At 28.1% G+C, this 10815-nt stretch overlaps 1 protein-coding gene across 1 annotated transcript in view; it reads left to right on the top strand.

Annotated features, from left to right (window-relative positions):
* The window catches only part of LOC111624299 (importin subunit beta-1-like), a 61016-nt gene that overhangs the window by 36020 nt on the left and 14181 nt on the right, over positions 1 to 10815 (top strand). Inside the window, exons 2-7 of the mRNA XM_023367110.1 lie at positions 4585 to 4643; positions 5641 to 5823; positions 5911 to 6111; positions 9584 to 9796; positions 9880 to 9969; positions 10042 to 10152. Coding sequence (XP_023222878.1) covers positions 4585 to 4643; positions 5641 to 5823; positions 5911 to 6111; positions 9584 to 9796; positions 9880 to 9969; positions 10042 to 10152 — 857 coding nt within the window. The remainder of the gene's footprint in view (positions 1 to 4584; positions 4644 to 5640; positions 5824 to 5910; positions 6112 to 9583; positions 9797 to 9879; positions 9970 to 10041; positions 10153 to 10815) is intronic.

The raw sequence follows: 10815 nt of genomic DNA, 5'->3' as shown, positions 1-10815 counted from the left end.
TGACGAATAAGCGTCTTTTCAGAAAAGATTGATTCAAATTCGACAATACCAATCAGAATCTAGAATGTAAACAAATCATAAAAAATCGTTATTTTCATAGTTTTTCAGCGCTATTTTCATTTATTTTTGTTATTTGACGCTATTTAGACGAATAAGCAAGTTTTCCGAAGCATAAAATTGAAGATTTCCCGCCAAAATAGAAACTTCCTGATAACATCGGAAATGTCGTTCTAACATCATTTTATTTTATTTGATTCTTCAAAAAATCGTTATAATACTATGTATTAGACTTAGAATATTCGATATCTAAACCAGAAAGTGTTAGCTAGAAATAGACTTATTTATAGAACAACCCCCCATTTCTCACTTCAGGGAAAGTTATAAAACAGTTGGGTGCTAATGACTTTGTGAAAGGGAAAAGTTCTACACTTAGAAACTTCGAAAGAAGGGATTTGGCCTGTACCGTCTGCGGGCCGCATAAACATTGATAAGGGGCCGTATGTGGCCCGCGGGCCGCAAGTTGTGCACCCCTGATTAAAGTAGCCAAGACAGAGTCAAATATTGTAGCGCCACATCACTAGCGGACATTTGAAATTTGCCGACTAGGACGGTCGGTTAATCGGGGGCCGGATAATCGAGGCTCTACTGTACTTTCTCGGCTGTTATAATAGAGGGCAAAAAATGACTCCCCCAAGAATTCTACATTTTTGAACTTAGGACACCTTGAAATGTCAAAATTCAAAAAAATTTGGGGGTAATTTCTGTATGTATGGATGTTGGTGTGTGTGGGTGGCACAGTTTTGTTCACTCTGTTTGAAGCTTAATAACTTCTATGCTTTTTGTCAAAAATTTCTGAAATTTTGCAGGAAGGTTTGTTTATTTGGTTTAGTATTAATATGATAACAGATGGTGCCATGAAAATTTTAAATGTTGCCAGGAATGTTGAGTAACTCGTTGCTTGTTTGTTAAGTTTATTTTAAATAGTATGCTGTTAACTGAAGGTTAGTCAAACTGATCAAAAATATTCTTAATTTTAATAAACATATTGTTAAGATTATGAAGGTGTTTTTTTTGTTTGCTTATTAGTTTTGAGTATTTTTTTTCTTTGGATTACTTTACACTAAAGTACAATTTGTTTAAATCTTAGCTTTCAAGTTTGTAAATCAAATTAATTCTTTAAACATATGGATAAAACGGATTAAAGAACATGAAATTAAAGAAATCATAGAGCTTAAATTTTATAAATATTTATTATTTTTCTTCATAAATTTTAATTGCAAGAAATATGAATAATTACTTACAGGCAGTCCTACTTAGGGCTGACTCTAAAATTCCAAATAACTGCAGGATGCGTAAGAGTAAAGACAAGCTGTAAAAAGCAGAACATACCTTATTTAATATCAAACAAATTCTATTACATAAAGTGTTGAAAGTGTCCTTCCCTAACATCTGCATGTAATGTAACAATACACTCCATATTTGCAAATGTCATCTACAGCACATCATTGTTGATGACAGCAATTTCCAGTAAACCATGAATATTTAATGACTTATTAAGTATTCATGGTTTACTGGAAATCAAAATGACACTGTGAATGTCCCAAAACACAGGATCATAACCTTTCCTGCTTACAGAATGACTTTTTTTCATCCATTGTGAATGTGGATGATGCCATTCTAGTGATTGTTGCTTTGTTTTGGGTTCAAAGTGATACACTCACATTTCATTTCCAGTGATGATGTAAACTAAACTCTTCACCATAGACTCGTAGTGTTGCAAGAGTTCTGATGCAGTGGTTTTCCTTGCTACTGTTTGGTTGATCATGAGCTGCTTCGAACACATCATGAACACACTTTAGCATACTCAAGTTAACAGATGATTTGGTGAACATTCCCAGCAATAATACACAAGCATTCTTTCAGCTGTTGGACTGTAATGTATTATTCCTTCTGGATCATTTCATCAACATGCTGCATCATGGCTGCCATAACAGCAGTGGCAGGATGATTGCTTCATGCCAGATCGCAGAGATCTGTCATTCCTATTGTTGTTGATTTCAAATGTTTCACCCAACTAATGGTTCTTTGATTGACAGCTGCTGTTCTGTAAACAACACACAATTGATTATGAATGTTTCTAACAGTTTCCTCTTTAACAATGAGGAATTCTATCACCTACATTTCTTGAATGTGCATTGCTGACATTTGCTATTTTTCACAAAGCTGTTGTGGTCCTGCCTGGTGGCAGGACTTGAAGTTTTCCACAATGTTAGCAAAAGCTTCCAGGTATAAGTCCTCAAAAGTGGAGTTATTTCACAGTCTTTATTTCCCAGATATAAATTATGGTGCATTACTTTTTGAACGACCTTTGTAGTTTAAAGATTTAAAAAGAAAAATATATAAAACCTCCCAAATGGAAAAATAATTTGTACATTTGATTCTGGTTTGCATAGTTTTTATTGTAGCTATATTTATCTTTAGTCCTATTTAACTTTATGTATACTCTAGTTGTTTAAGTTTCTCACTAATCTGAACAACCCCATACAATAATTAATTTGGATTAGTGAGCATGTACTCTACATTATACCATTTTAGTATTGAGTTGTTGTTATAAACTCATTCTGTTGGACTTATTTTTAAACTTTATCTTTAGAGTATATATATATCTATATTTTTATAAAGTAGACACATTTAAAACTCAGACATGCTACTTATAAATTTTAAATTTCTTTCCTTCTAAATAATGTTGCATTGATATAAATAAATTGTATTTGGAAGTTGCTAGGTTTTGAGAGTATTGTGTGTGTAATTGTTTTCCAAACAATTTTTTTTTTCTTGGAGTGCTTTTCTCAGTATGTAGTTTGGTGTTATCTTGTAAAATAACATTTCAGTTGACTATTGCAAGTTGGTTTTTAGTGATTGCAATTTTTATGCAGTTTAGTTGATCACAATGCATGCTTGCATTAATTGGTTCTCCAGATTTTAAAGTTCAAAATGCATCACACCTTAAATTTTCTACCATACACAGAAAAGTAGGTTTGGTTTTGGAATAGTTCCAGAATACTTTTTTCTGATGTTAGCCATCCAATATTTAATCAATTAAAAACAATTTTATTAATGTTAATTGGAAATGGATAATTTCATATTCATAGATTTTGTTTCTTTATTACAAAAAGGGCTAGGATATATAGGCCCTAAAAATCATAAGCTATAATTTTTATAATTATTTGATTTTTATACCTAGATCTTAGCTTTAATAATAATAATAATGATGATGATTATAAATGCAGAGCCCAAATGGTTAGGAGTTGAAATTTGATACACAGTTTGGATACATGATGAGAATGTACACTAAGAAGGGATTTTTGGAAATTCCCCCTGCAGGTAGAGGGTTAAGGATTCCTGGCTTCAACTGTACTATTTCAGATGCGTTTTTTTTTTTTTTTTTTTTTCATTTTTGCGTGAAATTGAACATATTTTTAGACCAATCTAAAAATTCTTTAAATTAACCTTGGAAGAGGGGGATCTAATACTTGCATCCAGTGAAAATGGGATAACTTTTGTAGTTATATAAATCAAATTCTATAATATAATACAATAGAAGGATTAGAAGTATGAAATTACCTAATCTTTATGTTTTTTTTCCCCCTGGCAGTGCTGGGCTTACCTGCTAGTGGAATATAATGTAGGGATTAGTCAAAATTTTGATTGCCCCAAATTTTTGCTTTTTGCATTTCGACACTTCGGGAGCCCAAAAAATAAGAAAAAATTACAAAATTTTGGGCGTATGTCTGTTTCAATGTCTAATTTGAATTACATCTCAGGACTGGATGAACCAACAATTTTGAAACAAGGCAGGATTATTTCTATATATGAATCATTTAATGTTGTTAAATTTTGGTGGTTAAAGGTCAGGTTGGGAGATAGAAGAAGGTCATGTCATATCTTGAATGGTGTCAGACTTAATGAAAATTTTAATTGTTATTGTCATTTACGGTATTTTTAAACTCATCTTTAATATCAAAATGAAGTCTTTTACCATTTTATAATAATTAATAATAATATAAAAATTATTTTTAAAAAATCTTATAGCAGATGGCATGCGCACAATTTAACTGTGATAATGTCTTAGTGTTTTTAAAACTTACTTTTTTTTTTTTAAATAAAGAAATTTATCATAATTCAACAAAATTACTCTTCTTAAGCTTTTGTTGTTGTTTACATTATATATCATGGTATAATTAAAAATTATTGAACTTTATGGTCCACTTAACCTCCTTCGAGTGCCAGGAAAGTACAAGAACCCTTGCCAGCTTTTTAAAAATATGATACTGTATTAGATATAAAGTTAGTTGGGTACAAATTTCATTCTAATATTTATTATTATATTTTCATTTAAAATATTAAAGATGAATCATTATTAAAATTTAATCATTAGAAAAACTATTAAATTTATATAAATAATTTTAGAGTTTCTAAATTTAATATTGTAATAGTAATCTATGCATTACACTTGTAAGTAAATGTATTAATTCTGAATGATTGATTTAACGATAATAAATTTAGTATTTTTGTTTTAAATAGATAAAACTGAACTTGAAGCTGCTCAGCATTATCTGGAACAAGCTGCACAAAACAATTTGGTAAATATATTTTTTAATTGATAACCATTTAATGTTTCTAAAAATTTTACACAAATATACATGTAAATTTATCAATTTTTAGATATACTTATGTAAAATTGTGTTAATGCATGCTGTTTTAGACCTTTATACTTAAAAACTTATTATTTTATTTTAAAACTTTAATTTTATTCAAACATTAATATAATTCTTTAATCTATGTATTAATCACAATGAAGCATATCTAATGTATATATCAAACATTTTAAATAGATATTAGAATGTAAATGTCTTAATATTGCAAAGAATTATTTAATTATTGAAATTTGGATGTCATTTATAATTGAAATTTATATAATTAATAATTTTATTCTCTATTTTTTTAACAAGCTTTTCATCTATATATTAAATCTAACAGTCCATAGAAAATGTTTTCATTTATACATATAAGATTATCTGCAAGTTTCAGAATTTGAACCTTACAGGCTCAGAAAACAAGATGAAAAAATTACTCTCATTTCATTTTAAATCATCTAATAGTATATATTTTCACACATTGTGTTGTTTTTTTTTTTTTTTTTGATGTCTTTAAAGTTGTAATATATTAGAGTAGGTAAAATAATTAAACAAGGTACCAAAATTTTCTGCACATGTATTTTAATCATCTTACATTGTTGTAATTGAATCTTAATAGATGCTAAGTAGCAAATGCTTATACATTATTTTGTAAAATTTTTACATTACATGTTTTAAAAAAAACTGAAATACGTGAAATGTGGAAATTAATAATTCATAATTGAATTTAGCATAGAAAAGAACAAAATTAGAAGAAATATTAAAAAGGAAGCTATTTTTATTTGAATTAATGTATAATAGACTTAATAGATAATTTGAATAATTTTTTTAACAAATTATTTTATATTCTTGTTTTTGTGTTTTTAAGTTAATTATAAATATTACGTTTAAAAATTTTTACCAATGTATTTTAAAAATGTAATAAAAAAGGATATTTTTTTAGCCTGAATTTCTGAAATCGCTGTCAGATGTGTTGCAACATGCCGGTAACAGTCCAGTGGCTCGTATGGCTGCTGGGCTGCAACTTAAGAATTCCCTTACCTCCAAAGATGCTGAATTGCGAAATCAGAACCAGCAACGATGGTTGTCCTTTCCCGAAGATGTACGCTTGTATATAAAACAAAATGTATGTATTTAGAAGATTTGTTGATATTGTTAATATTGTTAATGATACTTTGCCATTTTTTTCTTTAATGTTTAATGTTCTTTACAGGTTTTAGCATCCTTGGGTACAGAAACAATTCGTCCTAGTTCTGCTGCACAATGTGTGGCATATATTGCAGTAGCAGAATTACCAAATAGACAATGGCCCAATTTAATTCAAATTCTAACTCATAATGTTACAAATGTCAACAGTACTGAAATGATGAAGGAAGCAACTCTAGAAGCTGTTGGTTACATATGTCAAGATATTGTAAGTTACCATTTATGTAATTTTTCTAGTGTTGTTGTTGTTATAGATTTGATATTTCTAAAATTATAAGAATAACATTTTTGAATCATAATTGAAATTATTTATGGAGTTTGTATCAAAGTAAATTATTAAAAATTTGTCATATTAACACTTGAATATTCTTAATCTTATTTTATTCAAACATTTTTATTGTAATTAATATCTCTATTTAATTAACCAGGTCCTAATTTATTTGATGATAGCAATCTTAAATTTTAAATACTTGAATTTAAATTCACTTTCAGAATATTTTAATTTTAAAACTTATCTAATATTCTATTACTGTATTAACAAGATAATCTGATAGACTTATTCATTTCTAAATATTCAATGTTATTCACTAGATATCATAACTAAATTTGAACACTGTAGTTAATAAAATGCATTAAATTCTCTAAGAAAAATGATAAAAATCATACTGAATTTTAAATTTTACTTAAAATAAATCACTGGTTACAAGAAATTGAACATTTCTTGTGATTTTTACTGTGTTTGTGAAGAAACTTTTGTAACTAGATTAAGGAAAATAAGTATTTCAGTTGTAGAATTTAGTGCATAATAACATTTTGTTAAGGATCTTATCAATTTACAAAATTAAAAAATAAAGATAATCACAATTTGTAAAGTATTGGCATATTTTGAAATTGAAAAAAGAAACATTCATTTTATAGAATTTTTCTCCAAAAAAAAATGAGTCTTAAAAAATATGCTACTATTTTTAAGTTATTGTGGAAATGAAACATAGATGAATTTATTAAAAATACAAACAGTATAGTATAGTACTCGAATTAACAGACAGTACCATAGACTACATTAGTTTTATGAATACTGAATTATGTATAAAAATATTTTCAAAGAAATTGCTTTAGAATCTTATATAAACTGGTGTTCGGATGATTCAATAGTACACAAATTAGCATCAAGAAATATGTTAGTCAAATGTGCTCTAATGCATTCAACAAAGGAAAGAGATAGAAATGTGAAATTGCAAAGAACCATTGTTAGCACACAAGTATGGCATACCTAAATGAATTGTAGATGGCATTATTAAGGTTGTAATAAGGAAACAAGAAGGCCCAATTAAAACTAAAGATAAGAAATTATTAGTTATAGGAAAGTCAGGAGTGATGTTAGCAGCAAGATATCAGCAGGGCAAAATATACTCTGATCTAAAAGAAAACCTACAAATTACGAATATCCTGAAAAATGCTAGACTAAATAAATGCTTTTGGTAGAGCAGGAATTTATGCAATCAGGTTTATTGAATATAAAGATTGTTATTGTATAGGACCCACATATAGATTAGTTAATAAAAGGATCAAAGCATTTTATATCATTAGCCTTGGAGCAATGCAATAATGTAATATCACTTGCAGATGAGTTTGGGAAGCAAATATCAAGATAATTTGGAACAAGTTGATCCTTCTACAGCAGTGTTCTTTTTTCATGATACACCTGGGTATTTCCAAGGATTTCATGGCAAACTGCAGGAAAAAATATACAAAGGATATAGCAGTTACAAAGTATGGTGTATGTCAAAAAGCCTGATTTACTAGTTTTTTACTTGTGATGATATGAAAATATTTGATATTAGTTTATAATTGATTTTCTTATTTCGATTTTATTTCTTAACAACCTGGAGACCACTTTGGACAAAGTCTCAGGGTCTTAGTATAAAAAGCATGTGATTAGGGTCTTGTGTTTGTAGTTCCATGCAACAGACATTATCAACCTGTCACTTGCAAAAATGACAGTGCCATGTGACTCATCAAATTTACATGTGCATAGATGCTGTGAAATGTGATTCTCATTGTTCAAAGACAAGTTTGACTAAACATATCCTTATATTCTGTAAAATATGACTGCAAAAAGTTTGGAGCTTGTTAGAATTTCTTCTGTCATAAACATCAGGCAAATCATTGTCCCTTTTGAATCATATATTTATCATATTCATGTGTCCATTATAATCTGTATTTTTCTTCCTCTTGGAAGCATTGTGTGATGGCACACCAGTTTGATGAACTCTGTTCTAGAGGAATGGTAAGGAAGAATACAGGATATTAGTACAAATTTACATTTATTGTCTCAGGAAATGTTACCATTATTAATTGTAATGAAGTGATGGCATGGCCTCCAGGGTTGTTGGACCCAAATCTTCAAAAACTAGCTAATAGAATTAAGCAAGAAACTAATAAAGCAATGCAACAATGGGCGTGTGTCTATTAAGAGAGGTCTCCATATCTTGATCTGATCTTGATCTCCATATCTTGTTTGCTTTATTTTTCATATGATTAAATGTTGTAGAGATAGTTTGTATTTCAAATATTAAACTGTTTTATCAATTTTGCAGGAAATTTTATAGTAAATTCTAAATTCAGAAACTTTATATATGCAGACATAAGTCTTTATAAAATTTATTTTGATATTAATTAAACTTCATTTTTTTAATTGTTATAAGAAATAGAAAAAAAGCTCATTATTCTTGGAATATTTTAATTTTAAAAACACATTAAATAAAAATATTTTAGGATTCATGTAGAAAATGCCATATTTTCTAAAACGTAATAAATTTTAGAAACAAACTAAATAACAGTGTAATCAAGAATACAGTAGATTGTGAAAATAAGTTAAATTAATTAATGCTGGAATCTATTTGATCTCATAACTCAAAAAATGAGAATCAAAACTTTGTTTACAAATTTATGAGATTAATAACTCTCTAAAAATCAATAATGATAACTTTAAAACAAATTTAATATTTCCATCAGGTTTTTATATATGTTAAAAATACAAAATTTCTACATAAAGGAATTTTATTTTTTAATATCTTTTAAGAGTTTTTTTTGTAGAGTAAATATCATATTTTTGTATAAAGATAAAAAAATTAAGTGTAGTCAAGTATGTATTATCATGTCATATTTGATATATGTTACAAATATTTGTATGTTGTTATTAAGACATATAGTATGGGCCTACATAACTACTATAAATTATAAAAAGAATGTGTTCTAATGAAAAGAAATTGTTAATGGAAAAAATGTCTGAGAATGAAGTCTGTAATTTATTAAAATGAAAGATTATCAGTGTTTTTTTTAATTATTTTTCCATTTGATAATGAAAGGCATTTTATTTTTTTACTCATTTTCAGGTAAACATAAATTCAGCTATCATATCAAACTTATTTATTTTCATTTTCAACAAATGAAAAGACGAATTTTGAAAACCTTAGCATACAGTATTATTAGAACTTCATATAGTAAATATTTGGAGTATGTTAAGATATGAAAATTGAAGAAAATACAAAAGATAACTTTCTGATATCAAAATTAAAAGTTTGTTTACGGAAATTTAGATTTAAAAATTTATTTGAATCACAATTTAATATATAAAATGTCTAATTAAAAATTGGCGCTAATAAATTTTATATTTGCAGGAGCCAGATGTATTGGCCACACAATCAAATGATATCTTAACAGCTATTGTACATGGGATGCGTAAAGATGAGCCAAGTGACCATGTCAAATTAGCTGCAACAAATGCACTGTTGAATTCTCTTGAATTTACTAAAGCAAATTTTGAAAAAGACTCTGAAAGACATTTTATTATGCAAGTTGTCTGTGAAGCTACTCAATCAAATCATACACAGGTGATTGTTAATATATGAAATTTAGTTGCTTGAATGTATCTTACAATATTATATATATTAAAATGTGTTCTTGTAATTAACAGGTTAGAGTTGCTGCCTTACAATGTTTAGTGAAGATCATGTCTCTATATTATCAGTACATGGAAGACTATATGGGCCCAGCTCTTTTTGCTGTAAGTACATTGTATTTCATTGAATATTTTAAAATTTGTTGAAATGAATTCTAAACCATAGCAAATTTTCAGATCACCATGGAAGCTATGAAGAGTGAAATAGATGAAGTTGCTTTACAGGGTATTGAATTTTGGTCTAATGTTTGTGATGAAGAAGTAGATCTGTCAATTGAAGCATCTGAGGTAATGCTATACTAAAATATTTAAGATGCACTGAGATTTGTGTATTTAGTTTAGATATATTTTAGTATATCTAGGTTTAACACATTTAAGTGTCAATAGTCATTGTAATTTTTCCTTTCCCTGTCTCACTAATTAGGTAAGACTTAAAACATGAATATTTCACTATACACGCAAATATGATTATATATTATTTCACAGTATGATTTTAAGTTAAAAAAAACTACTCCAAGAAGTTTAATTCTGTTTAACCATGGTAAATTTAGAAGCATTTGTTAGAGAGCTGACATTAAGAACACCAAAATCATTCATATAATGTGGATGTTAAAATTTGTTAGCAGATGAATATGATTTAGAAACAGTTCAAAATCTTCATAAGGGAATAAGAAACTAAAAACAATTATCCAAGATATTACAGTAGAGCCTCGATTATCCGACCCCCGATTAACCGACACCTCGGTTAACCGACCGTCCTAGTCGGCAAATTTCAAATGTCCGCTAGTGATGTGGCGCTACAATATTTGGCTATGTCTTGGCTACTTTAATATTATTTTACGTGTTTTAGCTGGCAACACTCATTCGACCATGAAAGGGAGCCAGTATTTAAACGAGGCTTAATTTTCTAATTTTTAACGATACAATAGCGACGATTATTATTTTAAAAAA

The sequence above is a fragment of the Centruroides sculpturatus genome, unplaced genomic scaffold (assembly GCF_000671375.1).
Source record: "Centruroides sculpturatus isolate CEXI.00-Female unplaced genomic scaffold, Cexi_2.0 scaffold367, whole genome shotgun sequence".
Lineage (NCBI taxonomy): Eukaryota > Metazoa > Arthropoda > Arachnida > Scorpiones > Buthidae > Centruroides > Centruroides sculpturatus.
This window is presented reverse-complemented; position numbering and strand designations above follow the sequence as displayed.